Below are 25279 nucleotides of genomic sequence, written 5' to 3'. Positions count from 1 at the left end.
GTTATTCGATATATTCTGAAGAATGTTGGGCAATATGGGAAAATAATCAGTAGTTATATCAACTGTTGTCTCCAATAGGACTTGTGAAATCCTCTCAGGAAAAAAAAAAGAAAAAAAAAAAAAAAATATCTAAAAAAAAAAAAAAAAAAAAAAAAAAAAAAAAAAGAAAGAAAAAAAGTTTTTTTTATAGTCTAATAATGTTCTTTAAATACTCTATGGTATGTGTGTTGATAAAAAGTTTTTTCAATATCAATCATCTACTATATTGATTCTGAAGAGATAAACCATGTATCGTATACTGGTAGTAATTACCACTTTAACATTGAGTTCAGGTTATCTTTTCTTTCTTCTTTAGTATTGGGACAGAACCCAGGGACCCAGACAGGCCCTACCACAGAGCTAAGCCCCAACCCCTACAACTTGGAAACTCAGCAGTAACTTTTCCAGTATGAGACTACTGGCTTTAATATTTTGTTTCTGAATTTTGTTCTTTTAGGTGATACAGTGTTTCCCAGCTCACCTTTGAAAAGTCCTTTGATACCTCCCATCTTTTTGACCATCTGTGCAAACTTGGTATACTGGGTCAGAAGTTCTTGAACATCTCTTGTTGACACACCTGATCCCCGGGCAACTCTTTGGATTCTGCCTGGTTGCTTACTGAAAACCTTGGCACCATCTGTACTGTCCAGTTCTGAAGACAAAGACAAATAATTTCATTACATAAAATTATCACTCATTATCACAGTAGCCAAGCACTCTGCCTCTGTCCTAAAAATGGAAGCGTGTTTATTAGGAAATAGGAATAAAGCCAAATGAGACAAAACTTGGGACTGAACAAGGAAGAAGTGACTCACAAAGGAAATTCAAATGGGCCATAGAAAGCTTCAGAGATTTTACAGATGCCTTTTCTATTTATTTTTATGTTTTAGATATAGGGTATTATATATCCCTAGCTAGAGTGAAAATCTCTATGTAGTTGAGGATTACCCTGAACTTCTGATCCTCCTGCGTCCATGTCTTGAGAGCTGGAATTACAGGTGTTTGATACTAGACCCTGTTTACTGGGTTCTAACAGAGAGATTCCTGTATGCTAGGCAAGCACTCTACCAACTGAGCTCAGTTAGGGGTGCAGGGTGTGGGGGTGTGTGGGAGAGAGACATACATGTGTGTAAAGATGTGTACTCTCCAAATTCTCTGTTGGCATAGGATCTCTGAGTGACCGTGCAGCTGACTTGTGGGTAGGCGGACTGGCCAGCAAGCAAGCCCCTAGGACCTGCCTGTCTCCACAACCCAGCAGAAGGTTAGAGGGATGCAGCCATGCCTACGCCCTGTACATGGATTCTGGGGATTTGAAATTCAGTCCTCTGGCTTCATAGCAAACATTCTCACTCCATGAGCCTCTCCCCAGCTTGTTTCATTTCACAGAGATAAAATTTCATTTCTCTATGCATTATAACATGTATACAGAACAACATACATATAAATGGTCAAACCACAAAACATTCTAAAATTTAAAGTAGAAAATATTTTAAAAATATTTATAGCGCTGGGCAGTGGTGGTGCACGCCTTTAATCCCAGTACTTGGGAGGCAGAGGCAGGGGGATTTCTGAGTTCGAGGCCAGCCTGGGCTACAGAGTTGAGTTCCAGGACAGCCATGGCTACACAGAGAAACCCTGTCTCGAAAAACAACAAGCAAACAAATATATATATATATATATAATTTATAGCATTAGAATAAAAGGAACAAAGCAAACATATGCATACATAGTTTATCTACAATTTAAACAGAACATTCTGAATCTTTAATCCCAGGATTCCCGAGGCAGGAGGATCACTGTAAGTCTGAAGAAGGTTTGGACTACATAGCAACTTCCAGGCTACAGAGGGCTACATAGTAAGACTTGGCTTCAAAAGGAAAACATCTGAGGACTTCTGACACTCTACATCTGCCACCCTGTATTTTAAATGTCCATTCTTTCCATGTTCTCCATGTATCACAAGAACATACCAAAGTTCAAAATCAGAACAGAAGCTCTGACTGGTATCCTACCCTAAATAGCCGCTAACTTCTACTTCACACATTTAGCCCTCATAAGCAAGTAGAAGACAGAGATCTATGTATAATTAATGGAGAAATTCTTGGACTTCCTATGTGGAGAAGTTACACCTGGTAACAGTCTAATCCTTTTGCAGTGTACTCGAGAGTCCCCTTCAGCTTTTTGATCATTTGTCATATAAGGCCCTTACTTGTATACAATGGATGGAATGGGGTGGACTTAAGTTAAGCTATCTACTTTGAGCTATACACAGTAGGTAGCACACACATTCAGGAAGTTGAGGCAAAAGGATCACAAGTTCCAGGCCAGCAAGGGCTACATAGTAAACATTGTCTCAAAAATGACAAAAAGGAGTGGGAAAAAGAAAAATTCTAGTTTGACTGACTCAGAAATGAACAAATGAAAAACGCAAACAAATAAACAAAACAAAGCAAAATAAACAAAATCAAAATGCAGACACAACAGAAAAAACATCTTAGTCTCTTTTTCATTCTATCTCAGGTTGGCCTCTTGGGTGACTGGATTATAAGCCTATTATATGTCTATTCCAACATTCTATTTACAACATCCCTAGCATCCCTTAATAAGCAGTCCAGGTGGCTTAGTAGATAAAGGTGCTTGTTGCCAAGCTCTGAAATTCACACAGGAGGCTTCCTAAAGATGTCCTCTAACCTCCATACATGTATATCAAGTCCCTCTACCCCATGCCAATAAGTATCTAAGTAAATTTTTAAACTGGGAGTCAGGGTGGTGGTGGGGAAGCTGGACAATGGACATATGTATGACTTAAATCCCAGCACTTGGGATGCAGAGGCAGGCAAACCCCTGAGTTCGAGGCCAGCCTGGTCTACAAAGCCAATTTCTAGGACAGCCAGGAATGCCTGTCTCAATATAATAAAATCGGGGTGGTGGACTAGCCCTGCGATTAAAAGCACTGGCTCATTTTCCAGAAGACCAGGGTTTGCTTGCTTGGTTGGTTTTCAAGACAGGGTTTCTCTGTATAGCCCTGGCTGTCCTGGAACTCACTTTGTAGATCAGGGTGGCTTTGAACTCAGAAATCCTCCTGACTCTGCCTCCCAAGTGCTAGGATTAAAGGCATGCGCCACCACTGCCCGGCTGTTTATTTATTTATAAATGGCTTTTCAAAAAGATTTATGTATACGGGTGTTTTGTCTACATGTACATTTGCACATCAGCAGTGGGTATTGGATCCCATGTGACTACTACAGTCAAAGATAGTTGTTAGCCACCATGTGGGTGCTGGGAATTGAACATGGGACTGGATTAAAGGAGTGCACTGTTATACCTAGCCAACATTTAATTCTCTTAAGCCCAGGATTGCCTCAAAATTGACTGTAACTTTCCCCATTTATTTGTATCTACATAATGAAAACACACAACTCTCTTCAGAAGGCACTTAAAGAAGTGCTATACTTCTTTCAATGACGAATCAGCCCAGCGATCACAACCCTTTAAGTCAGAGCTTACAGGTTATTCTACATCTACCTAAAAACTATGTTTTGGTCCAAGTTTCCCCCATCTTGCCAACAAGAAAATAATGACCCTCAGAACTTGCTGATACTCAGAACCCCGCCCTGGGTCCTGTCACCCTTCTCACCTTGATCATTCATACTGTCCATGATTGTCATCAGTTTCTTCAGCCTTGCCATTGACTCCTGCTCATTCCCTTTGCTCATAAAATCTGTGCCAAAGCCAGGAATCATCCCCTAAAGCAGATTTAAACATAGTCACCAATGACTTAAGAGTGCTCAAAATGTCTGTACTTAAATACTAACTTTGAAACTAATTCTTAAAAGAACCATTTTACCCAACGATTAATGTAAGTATATATCTGTTCTTAGATATTACAATGAAAAACAAAACACAGTACATCATATAAACTCATGAAAATGTTACAACAAAATCCCACCATTTTATAAAATTGGTATATGCTAATAAGGCAGTTGGCTCTCCTGTTACTTTCTCTCCTGTTGCTTTCTTTGTAAGAATAAGATAAACACAAAAAAGTATAAAGAAATTTTAGAAACATTTAAAGGTAACTAACCAAGATCTGACTGAATGGGCCCATTTTCATAATATTCTGGAACTGTTCATACATGTCTCGCAATGTAAACTGACCTGAAATGCAATACAAAAAAATTCAGATAGAGTAGCAAGCATGAATTCATCTTGAAGCATCCTATGCAATCAACAAACCTTTCACTGTACAGCCACTGTGTGGAGGCCAGGATGAATGCTATGAGGAGTAGTGGGCACATGGTCAGATTGTACCACAGAGAAGCCTATTACTCTAGTACATTAGATCAACATACACAAACACAAAGATTCTGTCTCAAAAACAATAAATAAATAAATGGCTACAATTAAAAGGCCTGGACATAGCAAAAGCTAAAGAGAATATAGAACATGTATAATTCCTATGCATTACGGGCAAAATATAAAAGGATTTATAAGATCTGCAATGTCTTAATAGCTGATCTATCCATGATCAGAAGATGGGCAGGCAAAGGAAGAACAGTACCCGGTGCTAGGAGTGATGACACATGCCTTTAATCTCAGTAGATCAGCAGGACCTTATGAGTTTTAGGACAACTAGGTCAACATAGGGAGCTTCAGGACAGCTATATAAAGAGTCCCCATATGAAAAACAATTAGTTACATAAACTTCATTGATGATTATAAAAATATGCTGATGGGCATAGTGGCTAACACCTGTAATTGCTACAATCAGGAGGCTGAAAAGAGAAGATTCCACGTCTGTAGCCATTCAGGGCTAGAAAGGAAGATTCTGTCTCAAAAACAATAACAAATTCTGTGGGTTGGTCAGATGGCTGAGTGGATAAAGCTACTTGCCATCACACTTGTTGACCTGATTTAATCCCTGGAAATCATAAAAAGGTAGAAGTAGAGAACTGATTTCAGTTGTTCTTTCTGTGTATACTTGCCACAGCATGCTCACTCACACACGTATCACACACATAGTGATGATGATGATAACAATAATAACAATAATAATAATAATAAATTGAGAAATCATGCTGTGTGAAATAAACTGACTGGGGGAAATGGACAATCTATAGAATTTTGAAAAAAGCCTGGGCTGGAGAGAGGGTTCAGTGATTAACAGTGCTTGCAGTTCTACTGTAAGGATCACTGTTTAGATCCTAGCATCCACTTGGACATTCATAAAGAAGTGGGACCAGCTAGGTGGCTCAGTGGTATCAGCATTTGCCACCAAACCTAATGAGCCCAGAACCCACATAAGATAGAAAAGAGAGTCCTGCACGTTATCTTCTGATCTCTATACATATGCATGACATGACATGTCATACACACATTCATATGCACACACATGAATTTTTTTTTTTTGTAAAACAAACTAAGTGATCACTGAACAGAAAGTCCATGCACAAGAGAATCAAGTGAAATCTTTAAAAGTAGAAAAATCAAGTAACAATGCCAAATATTAACTGGAGAACATTGGAACAATAATTGTATTTGGAAAGTAAGTAAAACATGGTGACCTCTAAACAAGCAGAGAATTAGGAATAAAGACAAAAACGCTGTAAACATCTAAGGAGTCAGAAGTCAGAGAGTGGATAGACTGTGTACAGTACACAGAAGCAGAAGTAGGTCACTGCTTCAAGATAGAAGGGCCAGGCATGATGCAGCCTTTAATCCCAGAACTCCTGAGGCAGAGGCAGGGGGATATGAGCCCAGCCTAGTCTACATAGCAAGCTCCAAGACACTATTCTCAAAAGGAAAACAAAAACAACAAAGAATGACACAAGGCAATGATAGATAAATTCAGCCACTGAATCCATATCTACTGAGGTCAAAGGTGTCATATACTGAGCAAGGTACTGTGAAGATGAAAGATGAAGAACACAGCGATGAACCTTACCTTTACCTTCACAAGGGAAGGTGAGCATCAAATGGTTGTGATGAATGACAACAATTACAAAGTACAGAGGAGCATTCATCACAGGCTTCTAGGAATCACGTAGGGCATGTTAGAGAGATCAAGGCGTGAGAAACTGAAAATTCAGCAGGCTGGCTCAGAAGGCTAAATATAGCAGTGTCAAAACCTTATGCAGAAGATGGAACTAGCCTACATATGACATCATTTATTAGCACTTTAAGGGCAACGGGGAGCTGCTGGAGGATTTTAGATCAATGGAATCAGCCAGGAGTAGTGGCACACACCAACAACTCCATCATTCTAGAGGCTGACACAAAAGGATCCCAAGCTCAAGGACAGTCTGGATGTGGTGGTTTGAATGACAATGGTCCTCACAGGCTCACGGGTTTGAATATTTGGTTCCCAGCTGGTGGGCTGTTAAGGAATGGTTAGAAGGTGTGGCCTTGTTGGAAAACTGTCACTGGAATGGGCTTCCAGGTTTTAAAAGCCCACATCATTCACAGTCTTGTTCTCTTTGCTCCACAGGGTTTCTCTGTGTAACAGCCCTGGCTGTCCTGGAACTCACTCTTTTGATGAGGCTGGGCTTGAACTCACAGAGATCCACCTGCCTCTGCCTCCCAAGTGCTGGGATTAAAGGTATATGCTACCACTGCCTGGTTTATAATTTTTTGTGAAAGAAAAAAAGAAAGAAGGGAAAGTATGATAGTGCATGCCGAAAGCAGGAGGGTCAGAAGTCCAAGGCTAGCCTAGCTTTACAGGAAGCCATGTTCTCAGAAACCAATGGGTGGCAGGTGCACGAGCAGTAAACCACTTGCCTAGAATATGCAAAGCCCTGGTTCACTCCTCAGCACCATGAAAAAAGAAAGAAAGCAAAACAAAGCAAAAAACCAAAAACATTAACATCAAATGCCATTTTGCTAAAAAAATATACCGTGCTTCAACTTCTCTATGAGTGCCTCGTTATCATCCAACTTCAATTCATTGACTTTATCAATTAGTCCTTCAATGTCACCCATTCCTGAAAGACATCAAAGAGAAAAGTGAACAGATAACAATATGCTCACCTTCACATCATTAAAAATACATGGGCACATGTAATAGTTCTGCAAGACTAAGTACTCTTAGTGTATTTTATGTGAAAGGAACTGAAGCTAAAAAAGTTAAATTGCAGCCAAGACATAAATCAGGGAAGACAGTGCAAAGCTAACCTCTGAATTCTGTGCTCCCTAACTATACCACCTTGAGACAACAGAAAGGTTTTTCTATCAATACAACCTCTATGACTACAACTGCATTTTCTGCATTATGTGCTCAAACTCTTCTAAAAAGCTCTCCATCTCATAACTCATGTTTCCAGGCTAACCACAGCAAAGAAGAGGGTTAGAGGGCTGGGGACACAGCTCAGTAGCACATACAAGGCCCTGGTTTTGATCACAAACACTTAAAAGTAAAATCAGGTTAGAATAAGTCACAAAAGGAAATTACTATTTTAAAACAGTAATAAACACAGGACTAAAGTCCAAGTTTGTTCTGAGCTCCATACCATCTCAGAGATTATTCCATACCATCTCAGAGATTATTCCATACCATCTCAGAGATTATTCAATGCTATACTTACCAAGGAGTTTGCTGATGAAAGGTTGTGTTTTGAAAGGTTCAAAATCATCTATATGTTCCCCTGTACCAATGAAAATAATTGGACTTTTTGTGGCAGCAACTCTACAAGGAAAAAATAAAGTTAAAAAAACCAAAAAAGAAAACAAATTCTTTAAGATATTAGACAAAATGTATAAAATTAAAGTTTCTTTCCACGAGTTAGACCTATACCAATTGGGCTCCAAAATTCCTTTTGTACTTAAATCTCATTTATGGAGTGTATCAATTCCATTACTATAATGTTTTTAAAAAGAGAATAAGAAACTTATTCTTATCATGCACGTGCACGCGTGTACACACACACACACACACACACACACACACACAAAATAATTTACAGGGCAAAGAGATTAGTAACAGCCATAACAGTGAAACTTCAACTGATACTCACGCACTAAGAGCACCACCTCCTTTTGCATGACCGTCAAGTTTTGTCACTATTACTGAAGCTACATCTACTTTATCTTTAAAGGCCTTCGCCTGGGCCTCACAAGCCTGTCCGATGGAAGCATCCATCACATAAACAATGTTATCAGGTTGCTAGAAAGAGTAAATAAAAAGACATGTTTTTACTGCTGTTACAAAAAGGTCACCATGAGCATGTATAGAATGCTTACTATACACACTGATTCAGTAAGTACTGACTGAGGAAGCCCCATAAATTAACTGACATATAGGTCTTGACAAAGATAAATAGGGAAAACTTTATGCTCGTGATATGAGAAGAAACTATGATAACCTCTTTGGAAATTGTTTTGAGCTGAGGCCTAAATGAAGAAGACAGGTTGCACCTTGGGCAGATCTGCGTTGGAGGCTGAGGCCAGCAGTCTAAAGAGAATCAGTTCTAGAATAACCAAAGCTACAAAGAGAAACCCTGGCTCAAAAAAAAAAAAAAAAAAAATCCATTCACACTTGTCAAATAACAGTAGCACTAAAACTACACTAATGAGTACACATCACCAACCAGAGAATAAGGTATGCAACAGTGTTAGGCTGCTTCTTACTGCTACATTATTTCCATCATAATTTCATTTTTGTCTTGTTGAGAAGAGGTGCATGGTTTTAATAAAAATGGTCCCCATAGCCTCCTATATTTGCATGCCTAGTCCTCAGGGAATGGTGCTACTTGAAAATGGTGTGGCCATTTTGAAGTAGGTATAGCCTTCCTGGAGGAAGTGTGTCTGTCATTAGGGGGTAGGGTTTGAGGTTTCCAAAGCCCAAGCTAGGCCCAGTGACTCTCTCTTCTGCTACCTACAGATCTGGATGTAGAACTCTTAGCTACATCTCCTGCACCATAGGTGACTGTGTGCCACCAACCTCTCAAACTGTAATTAAGACCTACTAAACATTTTCTTTTATAAGAGTTGCCTTGGTCATGGTATCTCTTACACAGCAACAGAACAATGAACAATACACAGGTCTCACTATGTAGCCTTGGCTGGCCTAGAAGGTAAGATAGCAAAGAACAGGTTGGCTTTGAACTCAGTGTTTCCCAAGTACTACAATAAAAGGCATGTGCCACTATACCTAGCTCCATCTTTTAAGAGATTTAAAGGAAACACTAAATGACAATATGATGTTTCATTTTGAAAACTCTTCAAAATTATTGTTTCTACTGAATTTAAGTAACAAGAAAAAAACCCAAATATTTAAGGTAAATTCTTAATTTTTCATTATTATTTTTTCTATGCTGATGACAGTAAGTCCTTTACACTCAGTGATAGTAGCTGTCTTACAGGTAAGGAGTAATTTATATTTATAAACTCAAAAAGGTTTTATAGTTAAACTGAAGTTTTTAAAATGGTGTCCCTTGGGCTGGTGAGATGGCTCAGTGGGTAAGAGCACCCGATTGCTCTTCCGAAGGTCCGGAGTTCAAATCCCAGCAACCACATGGTGGCTCATAACCATCTGTAACAAGATCTGATGCCTTCTGGAGTGTCTGAAGACAGCTACAGTGTACTTACGTATAATAAANAAANAAATCTTAAAAAAAAAAAAAAAATGGTGTCCCATGGAAAGCTACTTACTATAGCATTAGAAACTTGAAGCATTTCTTCAAACAAAGAATCTTCTTGTTTGTGACGACCACTTGTATCAACAATAATAATTTCAAAATTTTCATTTTTGAATTTTTCCACTCCTTCAGAAGCAATGATGACAGGATCCATTTCAGTATAGCTATTTAAGATGAACAAATGATTTAACAACACCACGAAGGGAAAACATTCAAGTATTATTTACTTGGAAACTGTCAGTTTACTTTTAATCTATTCTGAAAAAAATTAAATTATTATATTTTCAATTTAGAAGAAATTACTAGTAAGTAATAAATCCAGAAGCCCATTTCTTTGGCATCATGAGATATACCACTAAACTTTTCCTACCCAAGTCTGCATAAGTACTACAGGCTTTTTCTGAATTGTTTTCTCAAACATTTTTTGTTATCGTCTTTAATAAATGAAGTCATGTTACAAAGTATATTATAACTGCTTTTCCATTTAACAACCTTTTGTTATAATTTTATGAAGTTATTAAATGTTTCTGTGAAACAGTATTTTTAGATTATACAGCATCCCACCAGAAGACATCATCATTTACTGTGTGAATTGATGTTGGACATTTATGCTTTTTCTGGTATGCTAGTATTAGAACATACATGAACCAAAACAAATACTCCCCTAAAAGAACAACCCTCCACCAAAAAACAAACAAACAGGGGTAGGACCTGGAGAGATAGGAAAGCACTTAAGAAAACTGGGTGCTCTTCCAGAGGACCTACATTTAGTTCCCAGCACCCACAAAGCTGGGCTAATAACCACATTATCTCCAGTTCCAAGTGATACAATGTCCTCCTCTATTCTCCAATGGCACCAGGCAGGCACACACAAGGTAGACATATATGCAGGTAAAACACCCATACAGAGAGAATAAATAAATTAAAATGACAGTTATTATCATTACTATATTATCAGTTATTATCAATTATTAATTATCAACCAATTAATTATTTTTTGAGATAATGTCTCACTCTGTAGACCTGGCTAAGCTGGTACTAGCTATAGATAGTTCTGGATGTACTTTTGAACTTATGATAATCTTCACCTCAGCATCTTAAGTACTAAAATTATAGTTATACAACTAAAATTTGTAAATTTATAAGGAAACAGGATCAAAGATCTTCATAGAAAATGACAATGACTATATATATATATATATATATATATATATATACATATACATATAGTAGGCTTCATAAAAGATAGCAGTAATTATTTTTAAGGGGGAGTTTTAAAGGGGAGATTGTTATAACAAACAACACAACAAAGTGTACCACTGCATTCATTCTTATTATTATATGCATCCTCTTATTTATTTGGTCTTCTATAGGTGTAAGCTTATAAGCATGAATACACCATGGTGCACCTGAGAAGTCACAGGGCAACTTGAAGCAGTAGGTTCTCTTTCCACCATCAAGGTCTTAGGAATTAAACTCAAGTTGCTAGTGTTGGTGACAAGTGACTTTACCTGATAAGCCAGCTCACTAGTTCCCACTATACTCAACTTTCAAAAAAGAATTATTTTATTTATTTTATATGTTGAGTACACTGTTGCTCTCTTCAGACACACCAGAAGAGGGTACCAGACCTCATTACAGATGGTTGTGAGCCACCATGTGGTTGCTGGGAATTGAACTCAGGACCTCTGGAAGAGGACTCAGTGCTCTTTCTTAACTGCTGAGCCATCTCTACAGCCCCTCATTGTATTCATTTTAATGAATGTTCTTTTGAAGGTAGGAGGTTGTTTTGTCTTTTGCTTTGCTCTAGTGGAACTAGGTATTAAACTCAGGGCCTTGTGTATCCTAGGCGAGCATTATATCCATAAGCTACATGCCCAGTCTCCTTTGACGAGTTTTGACAGATGTATACAATCCATATAACCATTAGTAGGACTCTAGGTTCAAAGTTGTGCTGGCTAGTTTTATGTCACCTTGACACAAGCTGGAATTATCTAACAGTAAGGAACCTCAATTAAGAAAGCACTCCCAGAAGAACCATGTGGAGGAAGCCAATAACCAGCATCTCCCCGTGACCTCTACATAAGCTTCTGCCTCCAGGTTCCTGTCTTGTTGGAGTTCCCGTCCCAATTCCCTTCAATGATGAACTATGGTGTGGAAGTGTAAGCCAGGTAAACCTTTCCTCCCAAAGTTGCTTCTGGTCATGGTGTTTCACTGTAGCAAAACTAACGAAGACAGCTGTTAAATAATCATTTTGATCTAAAGTAACCTATCTTCTTATAAACATATGTAACGTAGATGATAATAAGACAGCACTAAAAGTGCTAATTAGATATGCTAATATGTGCTTCATTTGTAGCGTTATAAAGATACACACACCTATTTGTAGGTGTGTAGGGGTGTGTGTGTGTGTACACATACGAACAGGGATACTACACACTGATGTGCCACAGCACACATGTGGCGGTCAAAGAGTAACCCTCTGAAGTTGGCTCTCTCCTACCGTGTTTCTCTCCTTTCCATGTTTCAGGTTGTCAGGCCCTTACTTTCATTTTTAATTTTTTTTTTTTGTACTATATACTTTATATTCTCTAGCAGCTATTAATAAGGTATGCTTCCGATGTCTTAAAACATAAAAAGGACTCTGTGTATGGTGCCACCCATCTTGTGATCCCAGCACTCAGAAGACTGAGACCAAGAATCACAAGGCAGAGGCCAGCCTGGAGAGACTAGACTGAGACAGAGACTGAGCACCATAGAACCAAAGCCAACAGTAGCCTACCTTCCATAGAACGGAATTCTTGCTTTGGTGGCATTCTGTTTTAGCTGGTCAAAGGCTCCTAAAGGAGAAAGAGGTAATGAAGCCTCCAATATGACAACAGAAAGAACAGTAAACAGGTTTTAAAGTTCAACACACTACCTGCTCTGAATGTATCTGCACATATCAAACAGGTCTTCCAACCTTTCCTCTGGTAATAATATGCTAACTGGGAAAGGAAGATTCAAAATAAAGTATCAGAAAACATAAAAAATCATTTTATATACAACTTCATTGTTTAATCTTATTATCTAAGGAATAAAGTAAAACTTCATAATTATCTTGAATGCAACATAAAATATTGAGGCACAGCAAAATCTCTTGAGTTTAAATTGTCATTTAATGTCTGTAAGATGAAAAAGCAACAATAATTACTGTTAAAAATGTTAACTTGTAATGTTAAGGCTAAAATAATTAATACTATCCTTTAAAAATAACCATTACTCCTGCCCTTAAACTATAACATGGCTAAAGTCTGTCTGTGGGGGAAAGAAAAAAATCTAGTAATTAAGTTGGGGAACCCAATTCTAGAAAAAAAAAATACCATAAAATAAGTAAAAATATCAATATAAGAATATGTAATATAAAAGGCCATATTATATACAGGAGAATTTTGTGTCAAAACAAAGTAAATATCCTGTGTTTTCTTCAATTAAAAAATAAAATCACTGTGTACATGAGAGCCCTACCTCACATACATACCCCTACCCTCTCTTTCACCATGTCGCCCTGTCTGGGCTGGAAGTATCTACAACACAGGCTGGCCTCAACACTCTATCTGGCCATACTTACTCTTTAAGGGCAGAAATTGCTTCTTCTGTTTCAAAAGAAACCAGAATTAACATTGCTTTTTATTGTGTTTTTGTTTTGTTTTGGCTTGGTTTTTTTTGGAGATGGCCTCCTATCGTTAAGGCTGACCTCAAACTCACCATGGAGCTGAGGATTCCTTCATTCCTGACCTCCCTACCTCCACAAGGGGCTGGAACTACAGTCACACATCACCACACCTGGGGTAGAAAGGAAACTATAGGATTCTATGTGTTTTCCTATAAAAATATTACAAAAGCAGAAAAGATGTACTAAGTAACAAAACTGTAAAACAACAATCTATAGCTTGGCTTTAAAATAAAACTCTATTTATACGAATATATCTTCCACATGACTTTTTTAGAGTATTTACCTTTGAACACGTTGTTGTTTTACCACTCCCTTGCAATCCAACAAACATGATCACATTTTGCTTTCCCTTAGTCGGTGTCCACGCTTTAACTCCAGGGTCTACAAGCTATACACCGGAAAGAAAAATACCAGACTAATGTGTGGCATTCAAAAATTCCCCTCCCTACGACATTTATGTCAAGCTAAGGGTGTTTTCATTTTATTGAAGCCACCATAATCCCAACATTCTGAGGCAACTCTAGCAGTCCCCACTTTGTGCAGAGTAAAATTTAAGAGTTTTATACAATATTACAGTGTTCATGCCATACTCAGGTCTTTCCTAAAAAAAAGGTGATTACCAAACTTGATACCAAAGTTCAATCCCCAGGAGCCACATGGTAGAGAGAAACGGGCAACTCCGTCAAGTTGTTAAACATAATACATACTTGCCAGCCACACACACACACAAAATAAATAAATGACTATAATTTTTAAAATTTCTCATAATATATAAAGCTCCTAAAATATTTTATTTAGCCTATATACATTTATATTACTCAAATGTTATCATTTCAGCAGCAATCTATATAAGATGTTATATTTCTTTTCTCATATACTAAGTCTTCAGATCCAGCCTTTTAAATTAGCCTTTCCTATTAAATTAAAATAAGAAAAGAATTAAAAGCTGGTTTTGATAATAGGGATAGACCCAGAGCTTCATAGAGCAAGGCAAGCACTCCCCCATTTATGTGGTTTCACCTTTTCTTTCTTTTTAATTAAATTAGTGTTTAATTTAATTTCCTACTTAAAAAGCCTTATAATTTAGCCTAAATACTTTACAAGCGCTCAATAATCACACGTCTAGAGACTTCTATACTGGTAAGCATATTCAACTTGACAAATGTTTGTGTGAAGCAAAATGATAAATGGCAACTTCTAATGCAAATATTAAATTTTCTAATGCTAAAAGATCTATAGAGCATTTTCCTAAAGAAAGCAAGGGAGAAAAATATAATTTTATAATGGGTTAGTGGGAATGTGTCACATAGGTACAGTTTCCCAACACAAGGCTTATTTTGTTTTATTTTTGAGAGTCTTATGTTACCTAAGCCAGCCATGAACTATGTAGCTAAGGCTAGCAAAAAAAATTACTGATTTTCCTCCTTCTAATAACTTGAAAACCTGGGATTACAGACATACACTACCATATATGCCAAGTATAAAGCATTCTGAAAGGCACTCAAAAGCTTAATTTTGACCCCATTTAGAGCCTGAAATAATTATTCGCACATGATTTTTGATGATTGGTGATTAAACAGATCTCTCTAGGTTGGTTTGGAATGCACTATGTAGCCCAGGCTATCCTAGAACTCCTGCAGCAGCATCTGAACAGCATTCCCTGCTAGGATTATAGGGGTGAGCTGCCAGATCTGGTGTAAATAAACCTTTAGTGGAACACAACTATGCCCATTCATTTACTATCTTTGTATTTCAAAAGCAGAGCTGAAGAGCTGCAAAAGAGAACGTGTAGTTCATCATACTCCAAACCCTTATAAGGAAGTCTGCCAAACTCACCCTAGATAATACCGTCAAGGTCATGAGTTACTACATATGAGTTCCAGGGAAAGATTGGTAAAGAGAAGGGGAAAACAAACCAGAAAACATCTTCTTGTCCCTTTTCCAAGCATGTGCACAACTTGGGAAACCTTTTTTTTTTAAAGATTTATTTACTATTATACATAAGTAAACGATATCGGTCTTCTGACACACCACAAGAGGGCGTCAGATCTCACTACAGGTGGTTGTAAGCCACCATGTGGTTGCTGGGATTTGAACTCAGGACCTGCAGAAGAGCAGTCAGTGTTCATACCCGCTAAGCCATCTCGCTAGCCCCGGGAAACCTTCTAAAATAGGCAAAATCTGTCTTAAAACAAGACCACTTCCCTTCCCGCTCTATCTTTTCAATATAGAAAGGCTGCCCTATATTCACCTCCATTCTATACACCCATGGCAGAATAACTCATCTATTATCACTGAACAGTTCATAAATCTATCCTCTCTTCTTCTACACTCGAAATGTTTCTAACTTTTTTGTTTGAAAAATGCTTTATAAACACACTCATTTATATAGGCTAGCTATAATGTGTAATCTGAAACCATATAAATCTTAAGTCTGCTGAATTGAAACTGTGCCTCTACCCTATACTTAGCACAGGTTCTGTCCTAGTGAATGATTCTATACCACCATCCATTTAGTCACTTACTGGCTTACTGCATTATGCAAATTTCATATTATTACTTATTAAAAATCTTGACTTAATGTCAGTACTAATTTCATCAGAAAAATAACATCAGGATTCTATCAAACTCATGTTAAAGATGCAACTTCTACTTGTTCTGTGTGGTGTTAGAGATTCAAACTAGGGTCCCCTGGTTCATATATTTTTGCATAAAATTTTATCTCTAATTTTTGTCACCAGCTACAATATTGTCAGTTATTTTCCTTAAAGTGACAGGTTCACTTCATTTTGGAAAAAAATTCTTGCCAAATTAAGTCCAGGTCAGAAATAACCAGAATTATATGCTTATTATTCATTTATATAAAATAGTAATCTATACAAGTAGCAGTGACTTCAGCTTGCAACTGAAGTCATAGATGTGACTTCCCAAGAGGATTAAGAAAGTTGAGTACAGCAGACAGAACTTTACCTATATTTCCCATTTCATCCACAGAAACTTAAAAAGATATATGCATAGTCAACCATCACAATTTACTATAATTGATAATATCTGTTTGTTTGATCATGGATTTAAGTGAAAGCTGGCACTTTAAGTGGTAAAGTCCCTAGTCACTAATAATATAATTTAGTTGGTGTTACTGTCTTTCTGTTTATTTTTTTAAGCAGTGCCTCATTATGTAACGTGACTGGCTTTACACTCAGAGATCCATCTGCCTGTCTTCCTGTTTCAGAGTGTAGGATGAAAAGAAGATCCGGTTAAACGTCTTAAATACTTAAGAAATGTAAAAATAAGACATCTGAACATCTATGTTGTGGATAGCCACAGTCTTGTATTTTGATGCTAATTCCTTTTTCCCCAAGAGGGTTACAGATGAGGAGTGAATCACACGTGACTTCTTGTGAACCTTTTCCCCATCTTAACTTGTAAAATAAAGGCTAGAGCTGGTGATTGGGCAGTAGAAGGGAAGATGGAGCTGAAAAGTTTGGGGGAGAGGAAGGAAGAGGGGATGACGGAGGAAGAGGAGGTGGAAGGAGAATGGCGCAGAAGCACGTGGCCTGGAGAAACTGCAAGTTCTAAGGGATCTCATAGCTGGGGAATATAGCAGTGTAGCGGTAGATCTGCCCAATCTAGGAGTGTAGCTTGTATTCCTATTAATTGAGTTGTGATTTCTTTGCCCGGGCTTTTTTTGGGTTGGAGACTTACCACAACGTGTCTACTTTATGCCACGAGGTATAAAGAATGAAGGTGAGCATAGAAAGATCTAGAAGGCAGTAATGGGAATCCGAGTATGTGCCACCACAGTCAGCTGGTATTCATGACTCATGCTAGCAGGTCGTCAGGCTGTGTAAATACCCGCACAGTAAAAAGGTAAAGAGGGCAAGCCAGAGATACAATTCAGCGACAGAGCATATGCTTGTCATTAGGTTCAATCCCAGCAGGACACACCAGAGTAAACAATGGTTTACTATTATCATACAAGCGGTTTTAACTCTGCCTTGCATACTTAGCACTGCTCTGGACCGTAAGCTTCTCTGAGGTAAGGACCTGGCTATCCACAGTGCCTGGCATACTGCCTCGAATAAAGTAGTTGCTCAACAAATGCTTCCCAATCAAGTTCCAGAACTTAATGTTAACTCTTACAAAAGATCTACATTTAGTTTCCAGCACCTACATCAGGTAACTACCAACCACTTATAACTCCAGCTCCAGGGAAATCCAAAGTCTTTGGCATCTAGACACCAGAAATCACATGCACATATCCAGACAGACACACAAAAATATTTTTTTCAAACAATTATCAATTTTATTTTTGTTATTCATTTTTTATTTTATTCATTTCATGTGTGTTTTGTCTACATGTATGTATGTACCATGTGGCACCTGTGGTGATCAGAGACAGTATCAGATCCTCTGGAAATGGAATTGCAGATGGTTGTGAATCACCATGTGGATGCTGGGAACTGAACCTGGGATCCTCGACAAGAGCAACGGTCTCTTAACTGCTCAGCCGGCCCCCCAGGCACAAACACAAGTCTCTTTTTAAATAGCCCACTTTCAGAAAAGCTAATAGCCCTTCCATTTATTTCCAAACTTTTTTCCCTCTGTGTATGTGTATCTGTCTGTGCTTATGACCCATGACACACATGTGAAAGTCAGGGAACTGTTACAGGAGCCCATTATCCCCTTCTACCACACAGGCTCCAGGATCGAATTAGGTTAGTTTTAACAGCAGGCACCTTTACTAAAGAAGCATCCTGGCGGCTCAAATTTATACTTCAATACGGATGAACTGTCCATAAAGTACACTAGAAGGGACTCAAGAGCACTGAGTTGATGGACTCATAATCTTGATATACTTTTACCTTTACAAGTTCTTTAAATACAGCATGCTGAATCATTTTTCTTTTGTTCAGTCCAGATGCCATCTCTTCAAGATCAATTGCAGACCTTCAAAATGGTGACAATTGAGATAAGAAGTCAGTGAAGATAATCTCAAATCTCAAAGTACTTCTATCCCATAGGATGTAAGAGTATTTCATGTAATTATTCATATTAATTAGCATTCAAATAATTGCTATAGATTTATAAGGTTATACTACAAGGAATTATCCTATAAAACACTAGATGTAGACTCTGTAGTGTTTGAAGGCTTACAGGTCAATGCATAATTAATTTCTCTGGCTATAACTATAAAATATTAATTTTATTTTTTTTACAGATTGCAATTTATTTATTTATTTATTTACTTATTTATTTATTTATTTTGGTTTTTCGAGACAGGGTTTCTCTGTGTAGCCTTGGCTGTCCTGGAACTCACTTTGTAGACCTGGCTGGCTTCGAACTCAGAAATCCACCTGCCTCTGCCTCCCAAGTGCTGGGATTAAAGCCGTGCGCCACCACATCCGGCCAGATTGCAAATTTTATACCCAGAGAATCACTCTGACTTTCTAGCTCTAACTGTTTACATGCTAGTAGTTCTGTATCTTCTCCCAGACTATCAATGTAAGAGAAGGAATGCTAGACTGGGATTCAAGAAGTTATTAGAGGTGCCTGTATGGTTCCAGGTGCCCTGCCACATGTCTCTCAAGGAAAATTGTAACAAAGACCACACAGAGGACTCCTCAAACAGGGACAGAGAAACCAAAATGCAGAACAAAACAAAATATAACTCTTCAATCATGAAGAAGGCTGACTCATATACTCTTACCACAATTTCAGGAAGAAACTGAATTGTTGAAAAGCTTTTACATTAAAATTGTATCACATTTAACTATAATAAATGACTATGCCCACCCAAGTAAGTAAGATATAAGAAATCTACAATGAAATGAAGCAGTCCATGATTTGATCACAGAACCATAATTATGGAAAGACATAGTCCTTCTATCTTTCTCTCTCCCTTCTTCTTTTCTCCATGTAAATCTTTCAGCCAAGTCTGGCCTGAAGCTCACTGTATAACAGAGGCTGGTACTGAACTCATGACACTCCTCTTGCCTCGGCCGCCCAGGCACAAGCCACCACACCTTGTTTCTTGATATGTGAATTTAAAACATTCCAGTGCTGCACAGAACTATCTTATAATAAAGCAAGCTTTCCTAGTTACTGCCTCAATCCCAGTAAACCAAACTAAGTCGGTTTGCTTTTACACAATTAATTCGACTTACTTAACATTTTCTCTTAGTTGCTTCACTAGTTTAATATTAACATCTGCTTCCAATAATGCTGTACATACTTCTTTCAGCATAGCATTTAATACCTGAAAATAAATAAAATTGAAATATGCTCAGTGTTTTACTCCAGCAACATAAAAACAAAGGCTGACCAGGTTTCATGTACTACAGCAGCTTAATAACAAAACAGCAATGTCACTCTATTGGAGGTGAGGAAAGATTTTTTTCAATTACCCTTGGAGAGAAAATATTGTTAAATTCCAGTCATTCTGTCAAAATAAGGCATGGCATTTAGTTTTACACAGGTATTAATAAACAAGTATTAATTATCCCTACAGTACACACCACCACACTAGGCTAAAATCCTAACCTTTTGTATAAAGAATGCTAAATGAAAGGTACAGGAAAAAACAGATAAGCACTTGTCAAACAAGGAGAGAGAAGGGCTGCGCAGTTCTAGATCTATGCTGAGACAGAAGAGCGCACTATATTTTCAGATTCAAGTATTCAGAAGCTACACTGTTTTGTTTTTGCCTTTTTTTTTTTTTTTTAAACTAAAGGTAGATTTGGGGGATTTTAAAAAAACTTCTGACTAGTGCAGTGAAATAATGGAGGGGAGACGGGTCAGTGGGTAAGAGCACTTGCTGCTCCTCCAGAGGGCCTGACTTTGATTCCTAGAACTTGGGCAGTTCACAATCCCCTGTAGCTCAGCTCCAGAGACCCAACCTCTTCTGGCTTCCATGGGCACTAGCATTATTATGCACATAACCTCACACAGACACACAAATACACACACACTTAAAAATAAAAAAAAAAAATTAAGTTTAAAAAAAAAAAAGGTGAAATGAAACAGTAGTGGATTTTTCAGTGCAAAGTACTCCTTGCTGTTATTGTGTATTTATAGTACTAAATCTACATCAAATTAAATCACAAGTCTAAAGAGACATACTTAGTTCAGTTCTCTAATCCTAGTAATAACACACCAGCACATGTATCTCACACTATATTTTCATACCTCTTCATTGATAATGGTGGCATTGCTCAATGAGCGTAATGCTGATGTTATTTTTCTTCCAAGATCTGCTAGAACCATCTTGAAGGTTTTAAGATGTACTTATGAGAACTCTAGAAAGGAAAAGAAAATATAAGTAAAAAACATTTCTCATTAACTCCTAAGTGAAGAAAAAGAATATTTAAATTCAAATTAAAGTATCCCAATGTTTGAATACTATAATTGCAGCTTCTAGTGCCTCAACCTACAACTTTAATACATCCCTGTCCAAAAGATAAGTTTGGTTATGACACCTTCCATTTACATATCTAATTAGAGAATCTTAAACATAAATCATGAGATCATTTAAATGTCCAATAATATCTGAAGAAATGAACTATGGTCTCAAGTTAATTTTGTTCTCTCCTCTGCACATGCTCATGAGTATGAGTAACTGAAAGGTGCATCGTGTCATCGTGTCATCGTGTCCACTTGTAAAGAAAAAGAGAAAGAGGAGTGAACACCACAGACACGGTGCGCAGCTCCCCACTATAGAAGTCCATGTCATTCTGAATCTCACTCTTAAAGGAAAACTTACCTTAACTCATAAATCACTTAACTTTTGTAGCACAAAACTAAATCAAGTGCTGAGCCATTAACTACATGACAATCAGTCACCTACTAAATCACTCCACATAAATAACATCATGTCTAAAGATGGGCATGGTAGCACACACCTTTAATCCCAGCACTTGGGATTCAATATGAGTTGGAGGCCAGCCTGATCTACATCAAGAGCTCCAAGTCAAACAGAGCCACAGTGAGACCATGTCTCAAAACAAACAAATGAAAAATGAGTATTACTTCATCTTATCCCCTTAACTACCAGGGAAACCATTCTTCTTCCCATTCTATAGTGATTTACTGATTTCTCAACTCCAAAATGCAGTAACTTCAAAACTCCGTTGCCTTAAGCCAGGCATGGGAGAACACTTCTGGAGTCCTAGGGCAGCAGGAGGAAGAGGAGTAACGAGTTGGAGGCGAGTTAACCTGAGTTACACGAGACAGTCTAAAGTGAGACCAACCAAGAAGGTGTAGTTTAGTAAAAGTATACAGATATATCATTACATGGGAGGATGACAGAACTCAACAGAAGGTAAATCAATATGACTGCCTGTCCTCAACATGCTTTAATTACTAGCTGGAAAGACAAGGTACATGAAGGAACAGCAGAATAAATGACAAAACAGAATTCCTCTTCCTAACTACAAATGAAAAAAAAAGAAGAAGAGAGAAGAAAAGAAAATTGCTCCTGGTCTCTGGTCTTCAGCCTGTCCCATTTTAGCCTACCCACTTGCCAACAACTCCTGCCAATCCATCTTCAGGCTCATCAGCCTCCATAACTGTCTAAGCCAATTCCTACCAAAATACCTACACATCTACACACACACACACACACACACACACACACACACACACCTAGATGATGATGATGATGATGATGATGATGATGATGGGTAATAAAATAAATGGGTTTGTTTCTTTGGAGAACCTTGACAGATGACTAGTGAAGTAAACTTGACATTAAGGGGTCACGGTCAACTTTTGGTTTCTATAAAAGTCACAGAATGAAAAACAAAATTAGGCTAAGCTAAGCAGGATAGGCTTTATCACATTTTGGTTCTGAAATCACAGGCACTTATTATTTTTGGGCTCAGTAAGTCCATCCAGATGAGCCAGGTTTAATTCCTGGCACCCACATGGCAGCTCACAAGTGCCTCTAACTCCAGTTCTAGGGACTCTGGTACCCTCTTCTTTATCCTCTGGACCAGGCATGTATGTGGTACATAGGCATACATGTAGGCAAAAATCACATAAACATAAAAAATGAAATATAAAAATTAATTTAAAAGGAAATTAGTGAGAAAATAGCTAAGATATTTGCCACAAGGAGACTTAAGAGACTGAGCTTAGGAAAGTTAAAAAAGGTTGAAGGAAGGGAAAATAAACTTTAGGGTCTAATAGAAAAAGGATTTCTCAGACTGAATAATTAGTTAACTATTACATTCTAACTCAAGCAAAATTTAGTAATTTATAAGTTAAGAATTATTATTTTTAGGTGTGGTGATACACACCTTTAATCCCAACACTTGGGAGACAGAGGAAGGTCTCCATGCATTATTTCCAGGCCAGTGTGTTCTATATAGTGAGTTCTGAGCCAGCCAGGTATATACAGTGAAACACTCTCTACATTTTTAAAGTAATTAATTAATTGAAAAAAATTAAAGATGGATATGGTGGCACAAAATTTTACTCTAGCACACCAGCACACAGAAGACAGAGGTAGACAGGGTTCTGTGAGCTGGAGGCCAGCCAGGGTGACATAGTGAGACCGTCTCCAAAATATATCAAAAATAAAATAAAATTAAACAAATTAAGTTATTGCTGGAATGATGAAAATGAGAAAAGGTTGTTTATCTTAAGCAAAGGTTGTTTTGTTTTAAACAGTTATATGATTGCTTAACCTCAAAGAGCAACTACTTCACTGAAAAGATTCAAGATTTATTTCTTATCCTATATCCAATATGCTAAATCAATGAAGTAATTACTTTCATGGAAGAAGAGGGATGTTTCCATTCATCTTTTATCACTGTTACAGGAGTTATATAGTTCTATCTATGACAACACAATGACCTTGTTAAGATGACATCATAAACAGGTCATCCTTCATTTTAAGTTATACCAGTTAATTCTTAAAAATGAATGTTAGAGGGCTGGAGAGATGGCTCACTGATAAAAAACACTTGTTTTTCCAGAGGATCTGGGTTCAATTCCCAGCACTTACATGGAGGTTCACAACCACCCGTAATTCCAGTTCCAAAGGATCCATATCATCTTTCACTTCTGCAAGGACCAGGCAGACAAGTGGAGCACATACATTCATGCAAGCAGAACACTAGCATATACAAAAAATAAAAAATCATTTTTTAATGACTCTAGTTGGGCATGGTGGCGCACACTCTTAATTCCAGTGCTCGGGAAACAGGATAGTTGGGTATCTTCAAGTTCAAGGCCAGCTTGGCCTAGAGGTCAATTCTAGGACAGGCAGGACTCCATTTAAAAAAAAAAAAAAAGAAAAAAAAATCTAATTCTCCCACTATCTCTCTAGCCCCCACTTCACAGTCTAATGGAAGAAAAGGTAGAGAAAACTTCTATTAGGCAAGGTATGGTAATGCATACCTGATTGAGGCAGAAGAATCATAAGTTTAAGGCCAACCCTGGCTATAGAACAAGGTTATTTTAAAAGAAAAGGAACTGTTAGAACCTCTCTCATCCTCAGGAGTTTTCCTCACTTTTTTTTTAAATAAATCCATGTTTGCTTTGAAAATAAATACAATTTTAAATGACTATTTGAGGTGCCTGGGGAAATGGTTCAATGTCTAAGAGCACCTGCTGTGCAAGCATGAGGACCTGAGTTTGATTTCCCAGCATCCACTATAAAAGCTATGCCATGCATGTATCCCAGCACTGAGGTGTCCAAGGAACTCACTAGCCAACCAGCTAGCCAAAATAGTAGGCTTTAGGTTTAGTTAGAGACCCAGTCTCCAACATCACATGTTCTCTCTAAGGTACATAGCTCCAAATCTTCAGATGAGTATAATGCCTAGAGTGACTGCAGAAATCAGAAAAGTGAAAAGGGGCCATTGGGAGGCTGGAGAGATGGCTCAGCGGTTAAGAGCAATGACTGTTCTTCCAAAGGTCCCGAGTTCAAATCCCAGCAACCACATGGTAGCTCACAACCATCCATAATGAGATCTGATGCCCTCTTCTGGTGTGTCTGAAAACAGTTACAGTATACCTACATATAATAAACAAACAAACAAACAAACAAATAAATCTTTAAAAAAAGAAAAAAAAGGGATCATGGGTGGTGTGAGGATCACGGGTGGTGTGAGGATCACGGGTGGTGTGAGGAAACAATACAGAGAGAGGGATGTAAGTGATCTGATGGGGAGGGAGGAAAACAGGGCTCTACACAGGAAATTAAGGCTCTAATTAGGAAAAGGGAAATAAATTCAGGACTGAAGGGTAAAACAACAAGGGAGTTTGAAAAGGAATTATAAGGGAGCATACTATTAAATATCTACTTATAACAAAACAAACAAAACTACAATACACTTAAGTCTGTATATAAATAAGTACATATATAGTTCAAATCAATTTTTTAAAATCAGAGCTAACAATATTCACTCCAAAAGCCAACAACCATCTAACAAAACCTCCAACACAAACCATCAAAAGCCCCCTTTTGAGTTGTTTGTCAGTTGGTTCCCCACCAACAGAGGCAGAAGGCAAGTCCCCATTAATGAAGACACCACGGACTTAAGACACAGAGCCCAAAGGACTCTCTTTGAGCTGGAACTGACCAGAAAGCCTCCTCCCGGAAGACAGCTTAGCACTCAGAAGGAATAGACTCCTGGAGCTCTGTGACTTGGGGCTACATAGCAAGTCCCATGCTGGCCAGACTGGAAAGAAGGGAGGAAAGATAGAGGGAGAGAGGGAGAGAAAAGAAGAAAGGAAAATAAAAAAAACCTACAAGGAATCTTTTTTAAAGATACTCTTTGGCACCCAGCAGTGGTGGCACATGCCTTTAATCCCAGCACTTGGGAGGCAGAGGCAAGAGGATCTATAAGCCAGCCTGGTTTACAAAGCAAGTTCTAGGACAGCC

At 37.9% G+C, this 25279-nt stretch overlaps 1 protein-coding gene across 1 annotated transcript in view; it reads right to left on the bottom strand.

Annotated features, from left to right (window-relative positions):
• The window catches only part of Srp54 (signal recognition particle 54), a 34001-nt gene that overhangs the window by 5277 nt on the left and 3445 nt on the right, over positions 1-25279 (bottom strand). The window contains exons 2-14 of the mRNA XM_021201857.2: positions 20575-20684; positions 19554-19645; positions 18252-18336; positions 13670-13774; positions 12592-12658; positions 12454-12511; positions 9685-9835; positions 8049-8197; positions 7620-7720; positions 6933-7019; positions 4124-4197; positions 3677-3785; positions 521-691 (exon numbers count right to left, since the gene is read on the bottom strand). Coding sequence (XP_021057516.1) covers positions 521-691; positions 3677-3785; positions 4124-4197; positions 6933-7019; positions 7620-7720; positions 8049-8197; positions 9685-9835; positions 12454-12511; positions 12592-12658; positions 13670-13774; positions 18252-18336; positions 19554-19645; positions 20575-20652 — 1327 coding nt within the window. The 5' untranslated portion in view covers positions 20653-20684. The remainder of the gene's footprint in view (positions 1-520; positions 692-3676; positions 3786-4123; positions 4198-6932; positions 7020-7619; positions 7721-8048; positions 8198-9684; positions 9836-12453; positions 12512-12591; positions 12659-13669; positions 13775-18251; positions 18337-19553; positions 19646-20574; positions 20685-25279) is intronic.

This window comes from Mus pahari, chromosome 7 (genome assembly GCF_900095145.1).
Source record: "Mus pahari chromosome 7, PAHARI_EIJ_v1.1, whole genome shotgun sequence".
NCBI classification, from domain to species: Eukaryota; Metazoa; Chordata; class Mammalia; order Rodentia; family Muridae; genus Mus; species Mus pahari.
This window is presented reverse-complemented; position numbering and strand designations above follow the sequence as displayed.